The 25,236-nt window shown below is 43.0% G+C and overlaps 1 protein-coding gene across 2 annotated transcripts in view; it reads right to left on the reverse strand.

Annotated features, from left to right (window-relative positions):
* The window catches only part of RBMS3 (RNA binding motif single stranded interacting protein 3), a gene marked incomplete at its 3' end in the record, with an annotated part of 551,834 nt that overhangs the window by 53,093 nt on the left and 473,505 nt on the right, over window positions 1-25,236 (reverse strand). For both annotated transcript variants that reach the window (XM_084619481.1, XM_084619480.1), the window contains exons 10-11: window positions 17,968-18,064; window positions 16,137-16,187 (exon numbers count right to left, since the gene is read on the reverse strand). In XM_084619481.1, coding sequence (XP_084475607.1) covers window positions 16,137-16,187; window positions 17,968-18,064 — 148 coding nt within the window. The remainder of the gene's footprint in view (window positions 1-16,136; window positions 16,188-17,967; window positions 18,065-25,236) is intronic.

Raw genomic sequence — 25,236 nt, forward strand, 5'->3', positions numbered from 1 at the left:
GGGGAGGAATACTGAAGGAACGTTCTCATTCTTTGCAGTGCACAACAGTAGTCATTACATTCTTAGATTGCACATTCCTACTCCATCCTAGAGCACAAAGTTGTAGAAAGCAGGGGAGGGGTCAGGGAGAATACAGATGTACTGGTGTGTTAGGGAGATGCATAGAAAACAGCACTGCTGAGATGGTGCCTGAGTCATTATCTCCCAATTGTTTCTTCTGGGATGGATGCAGGTCTCTTTTCCCTACACAAAGCTCTTCGCTAACTGATATAGCGTAGTCCATGTTATCTACGCAAAGGCCCACAGCTCCAATTCCTAACTGGGTTATGGTCTGAAAGGGATGTAAAAAATTATGAACCAATAGAGATGTAGACAACCTCTTACTTGCAGCTAGACAATCTTTTCAGTCCAAGAAATTCCAATTTTATCAAATTTGTACTCAAAAGCAAAACTTCAGAAATGTTAAGGCATAACTTCCCAAAAGCATGGAATGTGTGACATGCTGTTCTGACGACAGAACTGATAACAATGGCTTTTATGCTTTTATAAGGTTTTGCATTAGTTTGCAAGTTTTCTGAAGCTCATGTATATACTGCATTTGGGTACCTGTTGGAGCTGGAAGTGAAAGACTCATGGAATGCTGAAGTGTATTATCAACAGAGTTGTAGACTATAAGGAGGTGAAAAAGAATGCACAAGTATTTCCCCATAACTTCTTTTTTCCTTGATTTTAAGGTTTTAGGTGAATGGAATGCGTCTTTCCACAATCTTAACTGCTACTAAACATTCTTTTTGTTAATTTCCTAGTTTTTCATTTAGCTTTGGGGTACCTCAGTGGAGAGTTCCCCTGAGTGAGGAAGAAGAGGAGCTGCACCTGCTTTGGAATCAGAGGGAGATACGGCACTGCTGAAGCTGCTCCTGACTACGTCGACCCTCCTTAAGCGTGTGAGAGCCTGTAACATGCAATAGTAGTTTCTTTGTGACTTACATTTTATCCCATTTAAATGTTTCTGAAAGTAAGTACACCTAGAGCCAACCTGACAGCTGGAGGGAACTTCTGTCAAGGACCCTATGTAATCATGCAACTGTGTTGGTCCCAGGCTATTAGAGAGACAGGATGGATGAGGTAATATATCTAATTGGACCAACTTCTGTTGGTGAGCGAGACAAGCTTTTGAGTTTACACGGACCTGAAGAAGAACTCTGAAGCACTTACATGAGAGGAAAGTGATCAGGAACAGTCAGCATGGATTCACCAAGGGAAGGTCATGCCTGACTAATCTAATCGCCTTCTATGATGAGATTACTGGTTCTGTGGATGAAGGGAAAGCAGTGTATATATTGTTTCTTGACTTTAGCAAAGCTTTTGACATGGTCTCCCACAGTATTCTTGTCAGCAAGTTAAAGAAGTATGGACTGGATGAATGCACTGTAAGGTGGGTAGAAAGTTGGCTAGATTGTCGGGCTCAACGGGTAGTGATCAATGGCTCCATGTCTAGTTGGCAGCCAGTGCCAAGTGGAGTGCCCCAGGGGTCGGTCCGGGGGCCGGTTTTGTTCAATATCTTCAAAAATGATCTGGAGGATGGTGTGGATTGCACTCTCAGCAAATTTGCGGATGATACTAAACTGGGAGGAGTGGTAGATATGCTGGAGGGCAGGGATAGGATACAGAGGGACCTAGACAAATTGGAGGATTGGGCCAAAAGAAATCTGATGAGGTTCAATAAGGATAAGTGCAGGGTCCTGCACTTAGGACGGAAGAACCCAATGCACAGCTACAGACTAGGGACCGAATGGCTAGGCAGCAGTTCTGCGGAAAGGGACCTAGGGGTGACAGTGGACGAGAAGCTGGATATGAGTCAGCAGTGTGCCCTTGTTGCCAAGAAGGCCAATGGCATTTTGGGATGTAGAAGTAGGGGCAAAGCGAGCAGATCAAGGGACGTGATCATTCCCCTCTATTCGACATTGGTGAGGCCTCATCTGGAGTACTGTGTCCAGTTTTGGGCCCCACAATACAAGAAGGATGTGGATAAATTGGAGAGAGTCCAGCGAAGGGCAACAAAAATTATTAAAGGTCTGGAACACATGACTTATGAGGAGAGGCTGAGGGAACTGGGATTGTTTAATCTGCAGAAGAGAAGAATGAGGGGGGATTTGATAGCTGCTTTCAACTACCTGAGAGGTGGTTCCAGAGAGGATGGTTCTAGACTATTCTCAGTGGTAGAAGAGGACAGGACAAGGAGTAATGGTCTCAAGTTGCAGTGGGGGAGGTTTAGGTTGGATATTAGGAAAAACTTCTTCAGTAGGAGGGTGGCGAAACACTGGAATGCCTTACCTAGGGAGGTGGTAGAATCTCCTTCCTTATAAGTTTTTAAGGTCAGGCTTGACAAAGCCCTGGCTGGGATGATTTAATTGGGGATTGGTCCTGCTTTGAGCAAGGGGTTGGACTAGATGACCTCCTGAGGTCCCTTCCAACCCTGATATTCTATGATTCTATGAATTTTAGGTTTCAGAGTAGCAGCCGTGTTAGTCTGTATTCGCAAAAAGAAAAGGAGTACTTGTGGCACCTTAGAGACTAACCAATTTATTTGAACATAAGCTTTCGTGAGCTACAGCTCACTTCATCGGCTGCACGTGTAATTTGTCTCTCTCACCAACAGAAGTTGGTCCAATAAAAGATATTACCTCACCCACCTTATCTCTCTGTAACGCTCATTTCCAGAAACACTCAAGGCTTGTCTATAGTAACACTTAGTTTGCAGCAAGCTGGGGTGTAAAGCTACCTCACGTTTAGCCTGCCATGCACTAAGTATCCATGTAGACCCACCTGCTGTGCAGAAAAAGTTTTCTAGTGCACTTTAATCTACTCCTGTTTCAAAGCATAAGTCTTTTACAGGTTGTGCCAGAGAGGCAGGATAACAAGATTAGAGTTGCCACAGACTTGCATCCTGTGTGGATTGGGCACAAAGAGGAATGGATAATAATTTATAGATTATCATTTTTATGTATAAAGCCTGTTTGAAAATAGTCTGTTCACTGTGTGAATCCCATCCATCTGTGTAGATCAGTCACAAGGTTTGGACCTCGGGACCTTCTGATCCCTAGTATAGACAGGACCTTTCTAGACTAGCCACTGAAAGAGGAGTTGACATATGCTTTCTCTGTGGTGTACAATGCATAACCATTTATTACTCATTATGAGGCTCAGGAATCCTAGATTCTATCCCTGGCTCTGGGAGAGGAGTGTGGTATATAATGGTTAGAGAAATGTTAACAAAAACTGGGTTGTTATTCTGAAACACAATGTGGTGGAGTGGCTAAAACTGTTATTTGTTACATTAGAGACCTGGGTTTTGGGTCTACAATGACCTTACCCAAATTCTCTGCTAACTCACTTTAAAAATATGGGGAGGGGAGTGTTCAACAGTGTCCTTAACAGTCTTAAGGAGGTTGTAAGTGGGGTTTCATGGCTGCAGTCAATAATAAGGGCAATAAATTACATGCGCATTTAAATAGCACTTAGAAGACGTGAGAGTTGAATCCCTGATCTCTTTCCAAGCTCAAGGAACTTTTGGCCAGGCCATTTGGTGAGGAAGTCTCTCCATAATTTTGTTACCGTCCCATGGCAGATTCATGGTCAACTAAAAATTCAGTGAGTTTGACTTGATGTACAACCTTGCTGCTATGGCTAAAAAGTTATAAAATACTTCATAGATGACTACTGATGTAGAATTGATATTCTGGGAATCATCCCATAGGGAGCAACAATGTGGCCAAAAGACAGGCCCCAAAGTATTTGATTTATTGTGAAAGAGGTACCAAGAAAAAGAGAAAAATTTCCCCAACAGTGATTTTTAAACTCATAATTCTCTGTGTCTCAATTAATCAAATGACCATCAAAATTTCAAATTGTGCTTCAAGTTTATATTCTATGTTTTGTTTATTGCCATTTCAATGAGATTTTACAAAATAAAGGGTTAAAGCTCCTGCTAAAACTGAATTCTATAACGCAGCCTTAACTATAGTGCAGGTACCATTGAACCATAATGACAAGCTTGCATGGAACAACATTGACTCTATTTTCTTAAATGGATTTAATCCTAGTTCACAACAGAGTGAGAGGAGAATCAAACCACGAGGTTATAACCTGAATGCCTTAATTAAGCAAATGGTCCCATTAACTGTAATGGGATTACTTGCATGCCTAAATAAGGCAAGCAAGATCTGGTCTGAATTCTTCCATGTTTTGCAAAGTCCATGGTAAGTTTTCATACTTTAAAAAGTCAGGTTTTTTACCTGAAAAAACAATTGAACAAAAAATTAAATCAAAGCAAATAAAAAAAAAATCACAAAGCAATGCCAAAGGCTGCTATTCCCAACAAAACTTTCAATAACAAACCAGTTGCAATCAGAAAACGTGGGAGAATTTATACAGGGATTTTAGTTTCAAGTTTCTAAGCTGCTTGGCTGTCAAACCACAGGGAATGTTTATAAGTGTATAAAAAGATATACTGTCAGGAATTACGAAGATAATTAAACACTACTGAGACTACTCAAAGTTCATAATTAGTGGGGTGCCTAGTTTTATATCACTTCACCTATTTACACCACTAGAGAAATGGTTATGTTATCAGTTATGATGTAATGATATTAACTGTTAAAGACCACACCTATATTTTCTCTCAACTTTCCACAGGCAGTAGAAAGACTAGGTAATTTTCTCTACTTATGTAAATCAGCCTCTGAATATGTGCTTGCATAACACAGTGCGATTTATGGACAGTATTTTGTTTTGATGAACTAAACATGTGTCAATGCCTGGTTCATTCAGCTTATTCATTGTTGTGTGACTCATGATTCTCTTTTCACTCCAGTGTCATACCTGTGTAACTCTATTTACTTCAGTGGAGTTTCTCCTGATTTATACCTGTCTAACATGAGAGGAGAATCAGACTCAATCTGACTCTTAGGCAGGGGCAGTTTTTTATTCTTTGTCAGCTCATTATTATTTATATTGTGATAGTGGCTGGATGTCAAGACCAGAGCCTAGTTCTGGTACGGACTGTACAAATACCGAGTAAGGGACAGTCACTACCATGAAGTGTTCACTAAATGAGTCAGAAAAAAATGAAATAAGAAACAGGAGCAGAGAAGTGAAATTATTTGCTCTAGGGTCGCACAGCACATCAGTAGTAGAAATGGGACTAGAACTCGAACTCAGGACCGTAAAGTTTAAGTTCAGGTCCAATCCACTGTCACCAATGTGAAAGGAGAGGACGCCTACCACAATTGGGCTCCCAAGCTGTGGTTTCTAGGCACAAACAATCACATCATTCTGACTTGGATTTATTTTTTTATTATAGTAGAATCCTCATAGATTGAAATCTTGGAATGATTCCATGTTTAAAAAATAATATGAAATTTACATTACTGAACTTAATTCTAAAATGAATGAATTACATCAATTACATACAAGAGGACTTTTTGCAGTGGTGAAATTGGTGTGAACCCTTCCTGGCAGGAATTCATATTTCACAATTTTATCAACAAATCTATGAGCCCAAATCTATGAGCCCAGTCCAGTCCTTGAGATTCCTATTTTGGTGCCATTATACACCCCTCCAGCAAAACATGAACGTTGGTCATGCTATATGGCTCTTCCTAAGTGTTACTCTTTTAGGTTCAAATTCTGTCTCGTTCTCCAAAGCTGCATGGGGCCCTGCCTGCAATGGAATTAATGAGTTTCTGCTGCACAAAGGGTGCGGATTTGGGAAACCCACAGATTTGGTCCAGGCTTCCTTGGTTCTGTAGAGCTGGCCTCTGCAGGGATAACCTTTCTGCCTCCTAGTAGGAGTCAGTCTATACACTGGCACGTAGATCCATCAGCCATGGCTTCCTGTGAAAAGAAGGCACAGCAGCAGCAGGAGATGCTGAAGTCACACAGGGTTGCAGTTGCTGCAGTAGTTCCATGGCTGCTCTGCAACCTGGCCTCCAACTGCTGTGAAATTCCTCTGTGCCTAGCCTGCTACCTGGATATCACCTCCAAACCTGCATTCATTTAAACCAGTCTGATACCATTGTCGCTGCAGATGCTGCTGCTCAGGCATTGGAAATGTTTGCATCAGTCGAGGGTGATGGATTTGTGGGCAGGGGACAAGAGATGTGGTGAGCGACGAATGATGAGTTAGAGAGGCTGTGATGAGATGTCCACCCACATAGGGCTGACAAGGATTAAGATGGCCAGGTAAACCATTTAACACCACAGGCTGCACCTGGCTCAGGAGCCAGGGAACTCACTGTAAGCAGGGGAAACTGGGCAGGGCATAGGTGGGGCCTATAAGCCAAGTAGCTGGCAACAGAAAGGGTCTGCTGCTGGGAAAGGGCAGTCACTTCCTGGAAAGAGGGAGAAGTGTTTGGAGGCTGCAGAGGTGGGCAGGCTGCAGTCATTCCCTGGGAAGAGAGAGTCAGAGTGACTGCGTGCAAACCGCGTTTGCCTCAAGAGCTAATCCCCAGAGTGGCCCGGAGGCATCGGCGCTGCAACTGGTGGGGCCAGTGGGTCATGCCCTCCCATTTTTTAACCTGGGCATAGTTTGGGGGAAGGGGGCACCAAACTGCAAGCCTCAGGCTGGCGCAATATGCAGGGGCTGCACTTTGCAGCGAGGGAGCTGATTACAGAGCTGCAGGTGCTAGACAGCGGCTGGTTGGAAGGGCAGAAGAAGAATGGCCAGCGCGCCTGGTTCTCGGTGAGCTATGTGCAGCCACTGGAGGTAGGAGACCGGCTGTACCAAGTGCCTGTGTAAGGGGGACAGGGGGGCGGGGCGACTGCACAGGGAGGGAGTACAGGGGGCTAGGGCCACGAGAGAATGCAGAGTTAGGGGAGAAGGGGGCCCAGGACTCCACTTTGGCAGAGATGACACTTAGGGGGGCATGCACGGTCACATGTTCCCCCCAGATTTCTCGGGACGCCTCTGGCTGGGACGCCCAGCAGCGAGGAGGCAGAGCTCCCCCTGCCAGCTGCATTTTCCGTGTGTCCATGCAGGCTGGGGAGGGAGAAAGCTGCACAGTGGCTGGCTGCTGGCTGAGCTCCAACCCACTCCTGCGCATGGGGATGCTTCTTCCTTCCCTGCTGCTGGAGTCCCAGCGCTGCTGCCTGCTTTGCAGACCATCTGCTGAGATGAGTCAAGGGGTGGAGACAGACGCAACACGTGGGGTGGTCACATGCCCCCCCAAATCTTTCAGTTGTGTCCCTGTCACAGTGCGGGACTCACCCCTGCGGTGCCTCCTGCTGGTCTCTCAGGGAATTAGCTCTTCTAGACTCCGGAGCACCCTCTGCAGGCCGGTGTCCTGCTTGCCGCTGGCCCCCGTGTCCCTCCCAGACCCTGGTGCCCCTTTCCCTGGGGTGCTGCCCCCTGGCAGTACCCCACAGATCTGGGTCTCCCCCTCCCTGGAGAACCCCCCCCCACTAACCCCACCTCGCCTCAGACTTTGGCTACTGCCAGTCACCGTTGAGCCCCTGCACACTGGGGAGGACTGCAATGTATAAGCCAATCATCACAGGCAAGGGGGGTTTGGACCCACTTCCTCTGCCTACCTTTGGGCTGCCCCCTGCAACCCTAGTACCTATCTGGCCTTACACTAGGCCTGAAGCCTGGGGGTTTCCAGGTCAGAGCTCCCCAGCTCCCTTGGCCTTCCTCCAGCCCTGCTCCACCTCCAGTACTCTGGTACACTCCCCAGCAGCCAGGCCCGTCTCCCTCCACAGCTAGGAGACTCTCGGCTCCTGGCCCACGGCCCTCTTATAAGGGCCAGCTGAGCCCTGATTGGGGCGTGGCCCCAGCTGAGCCTGCTCCCCCAGTCAGCCTGGGAACTGCTTGCTGCCAGCCACAGCCCTCTCCCAGGGCTGATTTCAAGCCCTTCAGGGCAGAAGCGGGTGACCACCCTGCTACAGTCCCCCACTACTCTGGACCTGGAAACTGCTTTTAACGACCAGGTCCATGGCGGCTACCGAGGGGGCAGCTCTCCTTGGGGAGCCCCTGCTACACAACCCCCAGCTCCATGTGCAGGCGGTGGAGTCCCCGTTGGTGCGCCAGAGGTTGGTCCTGGCAGAAGTTACCAGAGTTGGAGACCTCCTGGATTACGACCGGGGAGATTGGCTGGATCCCCTGACGCTCGCTCAGCGTATGGGGCTGTCCAGGTCTTGTACTCCCCGGCACGTACTTCAGGAGGTGAGGGCCGCTTTGCCGTCCCCTGCTCGGGCTTACCTCGACCGGGTCATGCACGAGGGCATGCCCCGTCCACCCGCCACCCCAGGCCCTCCAGACCTTTTCATCGGGCCCCTACCCCGTGGACCCACCCGGTCCCCCTGCCCCTTCTCCATGAGCCAGCTGCATGACTTGAAGCCGGTTCGTTTCCAGACCGCGCCAAGGAAACACCTATACACGCTCATGCTCCACACCCTTTATTTCCTCACCCTCGTGTCCCGCCCTGACACAAAGTGGCGGGACCTCCTGCCACCTCTAGAGGGTGAGGCGCCCCGGTGGGCCAGCCTATACTCCACCCTGGTTCCGAGGCCCGCCGGGGATTTCAGCTGGCGGCTCCTTCATGGGGCTGTGAACACGGGCATGTACTTGGCGTGGTTTACCCCATCCCGGACACCTGCCCCTTCTGCGGCATGAGGGAGACTCTGGCGCATGTTTACTTGGAGTGTGCCAGGTTGCAGCCCCTATTCTGGCTCCTCACGAATATTCTGTTACGTTTTTGGCTGCACTTTTCCCCTCACCTCCTCCTCTATGCACTCCATCCGTGGCCCCACAAAATCACGGGACCTCCTGGTCAACCTCCTCCTGGCCCTGGCTAAAACGACCATCTATAAAACCAGGGAGAGGAGGTTGGCTGATGGAGACTCCTGTGACTGTGGGGCCTGTTTCTGATCCTCAGTCCGTTCACGTATCCCGGCAGAGTTCCTCTGGGCGGCGTCCACTGGCTCCCTTGATGCCTTTGAGGAGCAGTGGGTGCTGTCCGGGGTTCTCTGCTCGGCGTCCCCGTCAGGCTCCCTTCTTTTGACCCTTTGACCGCACTCCTGTCCCTGTTATTTCATTAGTTGTCCCACGGAATCATTTGGTTTCCAGGTCCTGTAGATCCTCCCCCTAGGCGGGGAGAGGGGGCGGTCTTTAAGCAGTGGGCGGGCGGGAGTCCCCCACTAGCCACAGTTATGTGTCACCTGCCCCCCCTTCTAAAAAGGTTCTGGTGCCCTTGCCAGAAGGAGGCGCTAGAGCAGCAGTAAGAGTGGGGAGCACCCCATGACAGAAGCATACAACATAAACATATCACATGCTTCTCCAATTTATAACATCACCTCTACAGACATACATCCACAACAAGATACAGGATGCAATATCAATGATGTGATAAACTGAAGGAAAATGTGATCAATTTATATCACGTCTATGTAATTTATCACTCTATTGATCACACTGTCTTCCATCTGCTCATTAATCCACTATCCCAGGATTAATTCTAACATTCTAAACCCATGAAGAACTTTAAAAAGTACCATTTAATCTTTTCCCACCCACAAAATGAGAAATTTCATTGAAAAAAAATTACATATATTTTACATTCTTCTGAAGAAAACTATTGATTCATAAAAAGCTTTAAAAAATAAACACCCTTTGATATATTCTGCTCCTTTGAAACAGTTGTGTTAAAACTATTCTTGAGAGCCTGAGGCTGATGATTAAGATTGCTTCTCTTCTGTTAAATAGAAATCAATACTCCATGGACATTATTTATCCTAAAACAGAAATTCCTGGATCCAAAATCTCATGAGTGTCCTTTCACGTTTAATGTCAGTCTGGTTCTTCAAATATCTTTTCTAGTCAAGTTCATAGATCTGAACTCAAACATTTATATATACATATATCTTGTATACATATCTATATTTTTCCATTAATTTAAATTCCTCGCAAAATAGTTATGTCAAAAAAGCTAAGCTAAGCAATTAAGTCGTCTTAGGGATAAGAACAAATAGCAAAACACAAGGCTTTGTCTTGGGGAATCACTATGTGGCTCTTCTGCTCATTGACTGTATGTCAGTGCATAGGTTTCCAGAAGAAGCTTTTACATCTTGCTTATGTCACAAAGACATTCAGTGACACAAGGGGGCTTCAGCAGAGTGTCAGAAAGGATTCGAGAGGGGATGCTTGTATGACATCATCAAAACCAAAAACTATTGCAGCTATATTTTGTTTTATATTATTTCAGATAAGAGTTGACTAATCAATGATACATTATTCAAGCCCCCATCCGTACACCTCATATGTGACATGGATGAACTGCTTACACCCATGTCCTCTTTTAGAGATATAGACTTGGATGAAATGTCTTGCTTTTCTACCTTTACCCTAACTACAGGAGTCATTGTTCTGAGCTTCAGTACTATGGTGATTAGCACTAAAACCTGAGGTTACATAGATTCTGTAAATACATGCTCAATTTGTGATTATGCATTGGTAGTCTGGAGACAATTTCTATATATGGACACGGTATTGGGTGAGGGGCAGGGAGACAGGACCTCATGCTAGTCCCAAGGGAACGTTGCCAATTACTGCCTGGATTATCAGAGTTGTAGAATTGGCAGTCCTTGATTTTCTGCCTCGGGAAACACTGGAATTAAAACTGTTCAGCAGAGCTTTGGCACTGGTGTCTGGTTAGTCATTTCAATCTCTAACCTCCTTGGCCTTAGAAGTTCAAGTAAGTTCACGTTCAAAAACACACAGCTAAACTTTAAAAGAAGAGCTGGGGATTTCAATCTCTAAGGATCGTTTCCTGTTTATTTTTCATATCATGTAGCTGAACTATCACATACATAGAACACAAATGGCCGACACAGGATACACTTTGTTTCTTTACATTCAGACATGCTAACACACAATGGATTCCTGGTTCAACTTACTAAAAAGATAGAGTAACCAATGTGAGGTAAAGAAAATATAGTTTTCTGAGGTATTAATGAGCATGTACAAGGAACTAAACTTCCTTTGTTCAAGGAAGTAGGAATCCAAACACTGCCAGACTACTGTGGTATTTTGGGTATTACCCAAAACAACAAAGTTGCTCGTGAGAAAATGAAAAATGATATGTTTTCGCAGGAGAGTTTGTATATTTTACTCTATATTTGTATACGGCAATCAAGAGACAAAATCGTGAAGTCTTTATTCAGGATACATTCTCATTGAAATGGGAGTTTTGCCTGAGTAAGGACTGAGTTTAAAAAATGAAAGCCAGATTACCTCTCCCACGGGGCAAGGCAAGAGGGACTGAAAAATCAGTAAGATTACCTTATGGAATATTGGGATACTCTCCTTTCTTGGCAGAAGGGTTTGGGGGCTTGTGGCTGGATACGAGACAAGTCCTTTAAAACTCATGTATCCAGGGTGTCTACTGGAAATACATCATCAGAATGGAAACCATCCTACAGAAGTGGCTTTCCCTGGGTGTATGCCTATACTGCAACAGGAAGTGTGACTGCAGCTTGGGTAGACACACCTGAACTAGATTTAGTTTAGTTAGTATAGCAGTGTGGATATGGCATCATGAGGTTCAGTAGGCTGTACAAGCTGCCTGGATCCCTGTGTACATGTTTGCATTGCTAGCCCATGCCGTCAAATCCTCACTGCTACTTGGAACTGCACTAGCTAGATTAAAGCTAGCATGGGTATGCCTACCCGAGTTGCAATTGCACCTCCAACTGGAGAGTAAACATACCCTGTGTGCTGCTGTGCTTTCCTCCCATCCTGGTAGGATGCATGCTTTCATTGGTTAATTCCCTCGGCAGCTACTGTATAGAATCTATAAAGCAGACTTGGCCCTAAATATTAGCTTTTCATGCACACAAGAGGGGTCTCAAATGCAAAAACAGATGTATGCACAGATAATGTATGTGTATGGTATTTATGCTGGTTCGCTACAAATTGGGCCTTTAGTGAAGAACAAGTAATAAGAGCACATGAACTTTTTAGAACAAACATTCTGATAATAAAAATTAGGTAATTAAAAGAAACACAAAGGATCTCTCTCTCTCTCTCTCTCTCTGAACTGTCTTTAAATAGAATGTTTTTCAAAGTTTTCCATGAGCCACCAGAGAGCATTCAAGGATAGCAGGGTATCATACAACAAAAACATGCTAATACGGCAAAAGTCTCTAAATCCACAGGATAACTCACTTTTCATTCATATTTGGACTCTGCCATCTCTCTCCCTCAACCCTTATTTCAACATAGCAATGGAGTATATGATTTTAACTGACAGGGATGGGTGAACAGATTAAGAAGAAATTTGTACTTGATCAAACAGAACTCAGTTTCTGGGATGAATTAATTACATGCTGTGTCAAGAGAACACCTTGTCACAATGCTATCAGAGTTTGTTTTTCTTCAGAGTTGGTAAACATAGGCAGGTCATACAGGAAAGGGGACAAACTAATATAGCTTGAATATTTGAGATTTGTTTGTCTGCTGACTATAGTGCAGCCAGCTCAGCCATCTAATTACATGTACATCGGGTAAAATTTTAAAAAGTGCCTGAGTCAAAAGATCCTTCGGGTAAACATTTTAAAAGTACCTAATTGATTCAGGAGCCCAAATCTCATTTTCTAAAGCTCCTAAGCACGTGCAGATCTCCAATTTGCAAGTTCAAGTGGCTTTTGGGGCACACAGATGTGGGTGATTCTTTGGCATGACTTCATTTTGCCAGCATGTGAATATTATCTGTGCTAATTATTCTAATCAACAAAAGTGGTTGAATCAATTTTATATTCATTTCCATGCAGCTAACTACACAGTTAATAGAATTTACGTATAACACAAGTTTTTCAAAATAATATTTCTACCCATTATCTTTCAAAGTAAAGTCAGACTTTACTCTTATTTGGTTGGTAACGACTGGAAATACATTCCTGGCATTTTTCCACGTAAATAGTTGGCCAGCATTGCATGTAGTCAACAATCCATTCCATGATAGCTCAGTTGCAGCCAGATATTCTTTTGGGTTGTTACATTGTGCAGCACAGCTGTTTCCTTCAGTCTGTGAGCTTGAGAACCTGGGAGAAAGCTGGACTGTCTGCGTGTGTGCGTATCCTGAATAAAGAATCTCCTTTATCTAGTTGTCTTCACTACAACAGAATCCTGGCTCTTCTATCATGAAGAGCACTACATCGTGTTTAAATATAAAGAGTATGTTAAATCTAAACTTTCTTCTGAGAATGAAAAATTAATCATCCAGTGACATCATTTACTGAATGTTTATAATTAACACAAAGCATTAGAAGTGACTCAAACATTACTCTCCTTAAAAGAGTTTATGTTTGCTCACAAAGAATAATACAGCCTTAACAAAATGTTCCTACATTTTGTAGCAGGGGGACTGTAAAATTTTATCAGCATTGGCTTCTAATGTGACATTATACAGCCACGTAGAGTACACAGCCACTGTAATCAGTCATCTTGTAAAATGTTGTCAAGTAAATTAGTGACATTTTAGATAGCAAAGTCACATACTAAACGAAAGAGGAGAGACAAATAGCTAATTGGATCAGAAAGCCACCAGTTTCACGAACTCACTGGAGACTCTGAAATCCTAACTTAGTCAAATGTTCTCCATTTTGTTGTTTTTAACTTTATGAAGGTGCCTGGCAGAGACTCCATAGTCAGAGTTGCAACTACAGTGGGCTTAAAGTAGGGCATACATTCTTGTTTTTCTGTTAATGTAGACTGCCAATTGGTGAGACATTTTAGAGGCTGTTAATCTTTATGCTCTTTGAATTTTCTATGTAGTGTTTGGTTTCTCATAATAAATTTTTAATAATTAAGCCCTTGGATTTGGGTGAAATTTTTCCTTGGCAGCCCTACATTTCATTGTTGACCGATATTCCCCGGCTCTTCGACCTGTTTGGTCTATCTCCCCCTTTTCTAATGCCTGCCCCAGATTAAGCATTAAAAAAAACCCACCCACGAAATGTATGAACAAAAGAAACTGTGTGTGAAGTCATTAGGATTGCAATAGACACAACAGGACTGACACACACACACACACAAAACCAGGGAAATGGGAAATGAAAAGTGAAGTCAATTACTTACATACCTTCTACTCCTTCACCCGCAAGCACACACCTTACTATGACCACAACTACCCTACATGATAGACTGTACCACAGACTTAACTCTGCCTCCCTTGGGATGCCAGCCTTCCTTCACCTGTTTAATCACTCTATTGAACAGAGCCATTTACCAAACTACCCTCTCCCAACACAACCAAACACTAAACACCTACAACTACTAGTGTTGGGGAAAAAATAATCTGCTAAAGGAGTGTGTGCAGAAGAGTAAAAACAAGGCAGAGTAAAGGTCCATGATGTATGGTAGCTGTGGTGATATTAAGGTGTGTGTTTGGGTGTGGTAGAGCAGATGGTATGTAGTTAAGTGGATTAATTTTTCACTTCCTTCCTTTTGTGGGGTTGTGTCAGGCATATTTTGCGTGTAGCTACCCAAACTGCTTCATAATGAAGTTTCTGTGTTTTGTAATAATAGCCAAGTGGCCATATGGAACAAAGGATCTCAAACCGGAGCAGTGAAGTGCTTGGATTTTCTCTGTAAAACCTGTGTATTTTACAGAGATCACTGGTTTTCCACAGGTTAGAAAACAGTTACTTGCCTTCACCGATGTGCGGGATTCTAACATTTCGTATGCTCTGCAGTTATGTCTGAAGAGTTAGGGAATAGATTTCATTGTACTTATAAAAACTCTCACTTGAACACGCCTCCCTACTGTCGGATGTAGGGAGCTTTATGTGCTCTCTTTCCCTCAAGGAGACACGGATTTGCATCCAGATTTGGATGCAAATGAAATAAACTTGGTTATTTCAATTGAGCGCTGAGTAGGCATTTGATCACGTGATCAGACTACTGCACAGCTTGAAAAATCTGTAAGACTCTGCTCAGGAGAGCAACAATGGTGAATGAGCAAGGGTGTTTCAAATCAGGATTTTGCTCCACAGGTCAGATAATTATATCCATACTACTATATGCCTAACTCTAGGTAGTGAAAGCAGCTACCCCAATTTCATGGACGGAGAAATTCACTCCCAAGATATCATACTTCAGCAGATAGGCACCAAATAAATAAAGCTATTATTATTATTATTATAAAGTCAGAATACTTGCACGAGTGGGAAAACATAGATATTGTAAAAAATCTGATGCTCTGCAACTGCATGTTACATTTACCCTCCTCATGCGAAATCAATTACTTAAAAAGTGTTGATGTGGAATAAATATTTGAATGTGAATAAGCAACAGTTTCACATCAATCCGTATCTGATAAGTTGGCCAAATACAACACAAACAAACAAACAAAGCACTCCACAATTCAGGCAATCTGTACAAATGTATTCAGTGTGTTGTCTCCATCTAATACTTTGCTGGCATTTAAACAACACTGTCAAAAGTACTTTGTGAGTGAAACTGAACTTGCAGAACTACTTATTTTTAATGAATGATGCAACATGCATTTGCGTGCTGTTTTGAGTGCTGTACTGTATTTGATGAAGCATGAAGCAAACTTTCCAAGACAAAAAAAATATGAGTTGACTGATCAAGTCAGAGAGAAGACCCAAATTCTGTGGAGACTCTAAGACAGCTGTGCTTTACCTCTTGCAGCGTTTGGAATACGTTAGCGATATAGTAAGGATCCTTTCAAGTTTATATGTCAGCGGGAAAGGATTTTTTGAATGGATAAAGATATAGGGGAAGTGTAGCAGATGTGTTCATCTAAGCAACTCAAAATATCCAAGAGTGCAGTTATTTCACAGTCCCTAAAGTAATGATTCAGACGCTACACTCAAGGGTTTTTTATTTCCTTAATATAATCAACAAAACTAGACAATATACGATCCCATCTTCCTCTTTATACTGAATACAAATATTATCCTTAAAGAAGCGGGATCTTGACATGCATGACAAAGGATTCCCATCTCATGGGGCAGGTGATCACTCTTATAACTTTTCCAATGACCTAGTGCTGCCCAGTAGAGGTAGGGATCTGCTACATACAGGTTTAGTTGGATGCGAGGATATATCCACTTACTGTTGGTTGCATAACGTATGGCGGATGAGGCATCCACGAAGTACTCTGGACCTGCGTATCAAATAACTTTCGTTAGCACAAGATCTTTTAAACAGAGATCTCTTTTCTCAGTGAATTCAGTTGCAAGGATCCTTTGCACTTGTCACAATAACAACTAATAGTGAGCTAATTTCAGGAAGAACCTACGGGGAGACAAAATTCATTTATGTCTTGTAATCTTATTGACGTAGAAACTTTCAGATTCCATTCAGTAATGTTTCTGCCATGTTCAGGAGTCTGAAAGACAGCCACACTGTCTATGCTCCCCTGTTTTATCCAATGAAGTGTGTTATCCAACAGATGGTACAGTAGGTGCAAACTTTAAGTAAAATTTTCAAAAGCTCTTTAGTGCCATCGTGTTTGAGTCCTAGTTTCAAAAGTGACTTATGTACCTCAGAAAGTAATTTTGAAAGTCTCATTCAAAGCTTGGGAAAAGGGGATGCTAGGCAATTTAAGAGATTTTGAAAATTTTACCTTTTGTGCTGCCATTTGGAAGTTATCTCAGTAAGAGAACATCTGCTTGAAAAATTGTACATACACTTCAAGTTTAAGAATTCTGAGTTGTGGAGTAGAGTGAGGTTTAATTAATTTTACCTCTGGAGATCTGATTTTCAATCTCCTCTCCTGTACAAACTAAAATAATTTTGGTATCTCAATGTAGTGGTAGTATCCTGCAGACATTTTCTTCATCTAAAAAAAACCAACCCAACAACAACAACAAAATTTCCCAAATGTAGTTTTGCAAGTCTGGTGGAATTTTCTGAAGCAGGCATCAGGATTGGAAGAGCAGCGAGGCTGCAGGTCGGAACTGACTGGTATGGGGAAGAGCACATAACACTTGCACTGTACCTGATTAAAGTAAGTGCCAGAAGTTTCTCACTTTCATGACCATTAAATTCAACCATAAATATTTAAAGAAAACAACCCCAGATAACAGTGAAAATTATCTACCTCGGTAAGTTTTAGGGATATGTTTTGTGCATGGTTTCAACTCTGATGGCCTGACAAAAGTGTTCCTCACTATAATGTGGGAAAAACTCAATACTTTTGCTCTTCAAATTAATAATGGCTAGCTATATACTGGAGGTGTTCCACTCCAAAAATATTGCCCGCAAATAAATCTATGCAGCCATATTTTAACGTCACCTCAGAAAAGCCATCCTGCCAGAACAAGGATTTCACAATGGAAACTTGATATAGAAAAAGGAGGCCTGGACAGTAAAACTATTTTGGGGCCACTGGGAGGAGTTGGTGACAACAGAAACTCCAAAACACACAATGGGTGGGAGCCTGAAGACATCTATAAAAACTGTGTTCCCCCAATGTCTTGCTTTGCAGGGTGCTACTCAAGAGGAATGTGTGTTGTTAATGGAGGTCATTGAGGCAAGTACAGCTGAGAGCAAAAGATCAAAACATGATCAAGAGAAACTAAATGACTAAAAAGGTGCATTCTTTAAAATTCGGCCAATGAAAAGAAGCCATAATGACTAAACATCTCATTAAGCATGACAAACTTTTGCTAGTGTCAACTGGAAATGAAGCAAAATGCTGAGCACTTGAAAAACTGATTGAAATAGGACAAAAGCATGGTGGCTTTTATTACTTAGTGTAAAGAATCCAGAAAATACTTGATACCCTACACTAAGTGCTACTAAAAAAGCCTTGGTTTAAAGCATGAGTAAAGCGTGCAGGCACACACAATTTTCTGCTGTATACGTTTTGCCTTTGTCCACATCCAAAACATAATCATCAAGTGGCGGTACATACTGAGATGCATGCAAATCTGACATACCTGATATGTAGAAACAGGGGAAGCAGCAATGAATGGCGTGATAGATGTCTGTGGAATCATGCGGTTTGTTGCAATACTGTACGGTGAGGAATAAAATCTGGAAACAGAAAACAAAAGGAAGATTCTTGAGGCTCTTGATAGCCAGACTCCAATTAACTGATCCACTGCCACCACTGGGCAAAGACAATTATCTCTTTTTCTCTCCAAAACAGTAATAAAAAAGGATGATGTGGCTCTATGAATTTTGTCAGTTTTCTCCCTCCCGTTCAATTTCACTATCTAGACCATTTGCAGAAGACATCATTTTTTCCTCTACACCTACAGAAAGCATTAAGAAGCATAGAACTGTGGAAAACTCTCCTTCAGAAATGGAGAAAGCAGCTATTTGAAATGCAGTGGTGGTTGATTTTCCAGAGTACAATCCAGTATAGGAAAACTCCTCGGACCATTTCAAAGACACTGATATTGATCTCATTTATGCATACGGTAACTATTTTCTCTCAGATCTGAATAGTTCAGTGTTGACGATATTCCCTCAGTTTGCTTATTGAGGGATAGCTGCAATTACTGGACACACTGGTTAAGATTTTCATATCAATCTAGAAGAGGTAAATGCATCTCTTCCATTGAAATTAATCAAAGGTATGTGTCTAACTCCCCCAGTTGTATGCAGTATAGTTGTAGCAGTACCAGTCCCAGGATTGTAGAGGAACAAGATGGGCGAGGTAATATATTTTATTGGACCAACATTTGTTGGTGAGAGAGACAAGCTTCCCAGCCAAACAGAGCTCTTCTTCAGACCTGGGAAAGGTACCCCCAGCTTCACAGCTAAATGCAAGGTGGAACAGATTGTTCAGCACAAGTAATCAGCACATATTCAAGGTAGAGTGGCTGGTTAATACCTCTGCAGTTATAGTCAAAAAGAGGGTGTTAATGGGTTACAGATTGTTGTAATAAGCCATAAATCCAGTGTCTCTGTTCAATACATGATTTTTAATGTCTAGCAGAGTTATCAATTTAAGTTCCCAGCAGAGGTGACGCGTGGGTGGGAAGCATGTGGGGTCTAGTGCCCCCTCAGATTTCTGTGAGTGCTAAGCTGCCCTTGCAGGGCTTGCTCCACTCAGCCTGCTGGTGGGGAAGCAAGCCAGAAATGTGCAGAGGATTGGGGGGCTGTGGCTGGTTTGTTCCCTATCCCCGGCAGCCTGGCCCAGGCAGGGAGCAGAGCGGGAAGGCCGCCACTGCCTCCCCAGCTGGCCTCTCTCATGGACAGCCACTGCGCTGCGCAGAGTTAGTGATCTTGAATGCTCACCGTCAGCTGGTGCGAGAAGTGGTTCCATCCTGCCTCCTTTGCTCCCCACACACGGTTGCTGGGGAAGGTGCTGGGAGCAGATTCCCCCCGCTCAGCCTGAGTTAGGGGCACTGCCTGTGCCCCTCACCTCCCCTGCTGAGGTATCTGTGAGGACGTTGGAGCTCCGGGGAGACACTGTGGGTCTCCCTGGGCCAGGGGCACATGCTCCCTGCTCCTGTGCCCCCCACCCCAGGAGCTGGTGGGATTTGTTGCCCTGCCCCATGGAGGTCGGGCTGGAAGGTTCCTCCCAGAGCCAACGCATGGGGCGGTCACGTGCCCCCATTTTACGCTGTGCTCCCCACTATCAGCAGGCATGAATCGTCTCTGACTCCGGCGTGTCTTTTGAAAGTGTTGTGCGGGTTTCCTTTGAGGATGAGGACTGATAGGTCAGACACAGAGTGATTGCTTTGTGAAGAACATTCACCCACACGTGACAGGTTGTTTTTGTCTAACTACTTTTGCTATGCAATCTGTTCTTCCTTGCATTTAGCTGGGACGCTAGGAGTATCTTTCCCAGACTTGAAGAGCTCTGTGTGGTTCGAAAGTGTCTCTCTCTCACCAACAGAAGTTGATCCAATAAAAGATATTAACCTCACCCACCTTGTCTAGTCTCTAACTCCCCTAGACAGCTTTGGAAATCTCAACCTCTGATTTATTTTATTGTTTTTATTTCTACTTCAAGCCCATCACTTGAGGCATGCACTGGATATAAGTGGTGCATAGGATTTTGCAGAGACGCTTTCTGCAGAGGGGTGAATTAGAATGTATTCTCCCCCTTCCTCTGACATCTCTTCCACACTGAGGAAAGGAAATTAACAGTCGCCTTCCACAACAGCCATGCAACAAAACAACATTATCTTTTTTTACACTAGTACACTGCTATCAATCACTTTGACAAATCAGGATTTAATACTAATCACTCTATTTAATGTAGCAGATTCTGGATGAGGAATAAAATAAATCCCTGAGTCAGGAGAAACAGGAAAAGCAGGCTCCCTTGTTTGAACATTGGGAGAAAATGTCCAAATATAGTGGGGGAGAAGAGAAAAGAAAGTATCTGTTCTCAGTATTTCAAATAAGATTTTAAAATAGCAAGGGCAGCAAGCTGAACTCTGGAGAAAACATAGCAATAAATTGCCATTTTTAAGAATGTCTATATTGTCTGAGAGTGCTGCCCAGACAGCTGGTTTTAAAATGTCTCCATATAACATTTTACATGTATCCTATTTATGAGATAATGAAGGAGAAGACAGATGCATTTTTTGTTAAACTGTTGTTCAGCAGGGACCGAACAGATGCTGTTATTTAAAACCAAAGAATTTTTTGAATACATTTACCTGTGACATTAGCACAATGCACATGTTTTCCCTAGTCCTGTTAGAATGCTCTGCTGACCACAAGTGATCTGTTCCCAGTCAATGGCTAATCAGATTTCACTTTGGCCATGCTATTTTTTAGCGAATGTACTGAGGCAAGCTGTAGACCAGAAATGAAAACAGCAGAATTTACAGGAAACTCCATGGGGAACTAGAGAATAGAAATATAAATAAACCTCACAAGTAAAGAAAAACTGTAAAGGGGAAACCCTTTCAAGAAAACAATGCATTTTTGTTCTTACTGTTCTATTCCTATCCATCAAACATGGAATTATATTTCACTCTCTGGGAAGTTAAAACACTGCCACTCAAGGTAAGAGCTATCAGGTTGAAGACAGTTCAGGAGAGAAACAACATCCTATTTGATCCCCTAATGCTGATTTCCTGCTTAAGCCAATAACTCGATAGACAGCTAACCATTTCATTTTCAGCTTAGAGCTGCAGCTATGTGACTATTATATAAGCTTTTGGAATACACAGTCGGGTAATGGGAAAAATACATGCCTCTCAGCTCCCCGGCCAATGCCATTTATCTGTCATGGTCTGGAATGCTTTCAAACAGGTATCATCTAAAACAAATTATCAGGGCAGTCAGAGACATTCCTAACACATCCACACCAAAACACCATGGAAGAGAAAGGAGAGACTTCTGATAGAACAAACAACTTAATAGGAAAAACAAGCCTACAGTTGTACTGTAATTTTAATGACACTGGGCCATGCTCTGCAGTGGAAAGGGGTGGAGAAGTCTCTCATCCTTCTGGGGGAGAATTCCCTCAGTGAAGAAATTGAGCAAGTCAGCAGCAGGATGTCATAGAATCATAGAATATCAGGGTCGGAAGGGACCTCAGGAGATCATCCAGTCCAATCCCCTGCTCAAAGCATCTTCCGAAGCCCCCTCTGCAAGTCCAGGTGTAGACGGTATGCTGGGGGCAGAACCAGGGGCTGGAGGTCATGAGGGCATAGTAGACAAGGGCAATGCTCAATGGCATTGCTGCCCAAAGGCAGGTTGGCTTGGGGTGCCATAGATTAGACAGCTCCCTAGAGCAGCGAAAGTTGCAGCAGCCCAGAACTGGGAGGTAACTTAAAGCCACCTTAGACACCTCTTTCCCTGAGCTGTGAGTAATGCGCTGTCTCTCTTAGAGGCACCTCAGAAACATCCCACTCAAACTCCCTTACACCCATTCACTGATGCGTAAAGGAGTCTAAACTTGTGTAACCTACATGCTGTGGATCCCAAAGAAAGGGTAGGAGCGAAATGTAAAGAGCAGCTTACTCTGATGCACACTTTGCTATACTCTCCTGGCAGCTGCTTTTCTTGCTCTGCTTTTCTCTGTGGCCTCTTAGTTTTGGTGACACCACAAACTTCTTTAGACTTAACTTGAGGAGATGTGAGGTGACAGTTGCATTTTTGGTGAGTGTGAGACTGAATGCATACTTCTAATGGAATCTTGGAATCTTAGCTGCCAATGTATACACTGGAGTGGTGGTGGGGGCGCTGGCAGAAGGTATAAGTGACACCAGCTTTGACTCCTTTTTGGCCCTTCTAGACTCACCACTGAATTTGGTCCCCAAATCCACTGGCATTGGAAAGCACAGTACTTTACCAGAATTGTAGATTTTGAGGTAATCGACCTATATGTTCTGGGGTGCATTCTCAAAGACTGAGGCTTAGCCTCTCTTTCTGCAGGTGCAATTTGCACACACAAAATCATTTGCAGGTGCAAATCAGAATTACTGCAATCAAGTTGCTATAGGTGCACATATCTCCAACTCAAAAACGAAGTGCAACAATGCAGCTGCAAATTTTGCAGTTGCAAACTGCACCTGCAAATTGGAGGCTGCTCTTTCGTTCAAAAAGAGAAAAAAAAGAAAAGGATCTTTTGTATGTGGATATTATGTGCACAGAGAAAACACATTCACCCACACACCTCGTTACAGGTAAGGAGAGATTTTATAAATCACCTTAATAGAACCATGTTCACAATAAGGGGATACCAAATATCTGGCACATAGGACAGGCAGTGCTCTGAGGGAAGTTTTTGTTGTCTAAGAGCTCACATATTTCACTCCTACCTCAAAAAAGCAAGTTGGATTGGGAGATTTGATTCTTTGTATGTCACTGCAAAAATGTCAATATGGTTACTATCCTACGGGAGAATGTGCAACCTTTTGCATAGAACATGCACAATGATAAAACCTTATTTGCGCAGAAATAAACACCATTTGCTCATGCCTCATGTCCACAGGCAGTACTGAAAAAGTCAGATCCATGAATAGCATCCTGGGGCTAACATAATGTAAGAGTATTACCAAGCATTATCACAGCAGCAAGTTTCCATTGCAATAAGCCACAGAGTCAGCTCTCAGATGGAAAACACCTCTCTTGAGTATCGAGCCCCTTGCTCTGCAAATCCATAGTATAGTCCCCCAGATATCAATATTAAACTGATACAGTACGCTGCAATCTTACACTCAAAACAGGACTAAAACCTCAGCAACATTTTAAATGAGTATGTTTACAATGCAAATAGAAGACTTTTGTATTCTCTTGTACAAGTGCATTAAACAACTAATAGTAATATAATGAATTGTAACACTGATAAGGTAGCACTACCTACTGCTCTCTGAAAAAAAATCCAAGTGCCTTTATAAATGCAGTTCAAGAAAGCCTGATTATAAGACAGAAAAGACAGAGAGAGATTGAGAGAGGAATAGAGCTTCTGCACCACAGTGTGCTGTGACTGGTACTTCAGATGTTCATATTGCATTGTTATGGTACGCTAAGGGCCTGATTCTCCACTCCATTACACCAGTTTTATGCTGGTGTAACTCCATTGATTTTAATGGAGTTCCACTGGCATAAAAACAGTGTAATGGAATGGAGAATCAAGCCCTATAACTTAATAGTCTCAATTGAGAATGATCCATTACTTTGTGGAAGAAACGACTTAGTTTTTGCTTTTGTTGAAAAGCTTCTCTTTTTTTTACTTCTGCTATGGACTTTAAAAGAAAATATACAATCCTACAGGTTTCAGAGTAGCAGCCGTGTTAGTCTGTATTCGCAAAAAGAAAAGGAGTACTAGTGGCACCTTAGAGACTAACCACTTTATTTGAGCATGAGCTTTCGTGAGCTACAGCGCACTTCATTGGGAATGCATCCGATGAAGTGAGCTGTAGCTCACGAAAGCTTATACTCAGATAAATTTGTTAGTCTCTAAGGTGCCACAAGTACTCCTTTTCTTTACACAATCATACAGTAATCAAACTCACAGTACCATTCGGTGATTGGACTGAATCCCATTTTTGTCATCAGAAGAACACACAGCTCTTGAGTTAGTGTCCGAACTCAGTCCTTTTCTTAAGGTTTGGCTCTGCTGATAACTCAAAAGCAATACCATAACCTACACTCCAGCTCCTCCGTGAGCTTTCCAGGGCCACCTCTGTCCTAGCTGCCTCTCTCTACACAGCCATTCCCACCTTCCTCATATCCTGTGTGAAGTTAGTAAGTTGCACCTGCCAAAATGAATCAGCAGAAGTTCAGCAGCTTTACGCAGGATTCTAAGACTTGCTAACAGGTACGGTCAACCTTCTTAGGGGTTAGTTTTATCAGTAACTCAAATCTCATCCTAGGCTTCCTCCTTGAGCTTGGCTGGCCCTAGGTTTTCCCTCCTCCGTCCTCATGATCCTGTTGCCTCTCCTTTGAAAGCCACTCAACCTCTGTTGTAAGCTACGTGTTATTAATAAGCCACACCTCTCAAATAAATCAGCTGGATTTTACCATTTTTGTGCAGTGCTCCAGCACTTGTTAACCTGGGTCCCTTGAATAGGCCTGCCCAATCTTGCTACAAGCACAAGTATAATGTCTTGCTTTTGCAAGTACTGGAGTATATTCTCAACTTGATGTTCAGACTTTAGCTGCTCATCTCCCATTATTGCTAAAGAATTACACAACAAGAATACTCATTACCTGAAAAATTGTGCTAAAATACAGTGTGTGATACAGTCCATCATACCTGAACATATTGAATCATATTTGTTCACCAGCCAAATATCAAGGTGCTCCAAACTTAAGCAGGCACAAATCCCATGAGCTAGTTTTTCATTGCACTTACCCATGACAGCAATGCAACAAAATACATACCATCAAATACGCAAGTATGCATGTGAAAAATGATACAGAATTGCATCCATATGAAGTATAGCAACTAATAGATGAATTGTGGGGGAGTTAAAAAGAAATAATTGAATCAAGGGATAGTGATGTTATTAAGGTGACAGTAGAGACATCTTATTTTTATGATATGTCTAGTACCCGAAGATGGAATACCTACTATATAATTCTCTGTGGGTCAACCATGGTTTTCTACATATTAATAAGTGCTTCTGATGACACTTCATTCATTCAGACTATTGCCATGTGAGCATTTTGAGTGAGACTTATATTAATCAAATTGAAAATGTAATGAGCCTCTAGAAAAAAAGAAAGGTCAAGAGCAGGAATCAATTGTTAATATTTGATAAAGCAGCCCTATATTGTTATTT

The sequence above is a fragment of the Lepidochelys olivacea genome (genome assembly GCF_965140295.1).
Source record: "Lepidochelys olivacea isolate rLepOli2 genome assembly, chromosome: 2".
Taxonomy (NCBI): domain Eukaryota; kingdom Metazoa; phylum Chordata; order Testudines; family Cheloniidae; genus Lepidochelys; species Lepidochelys olivacea.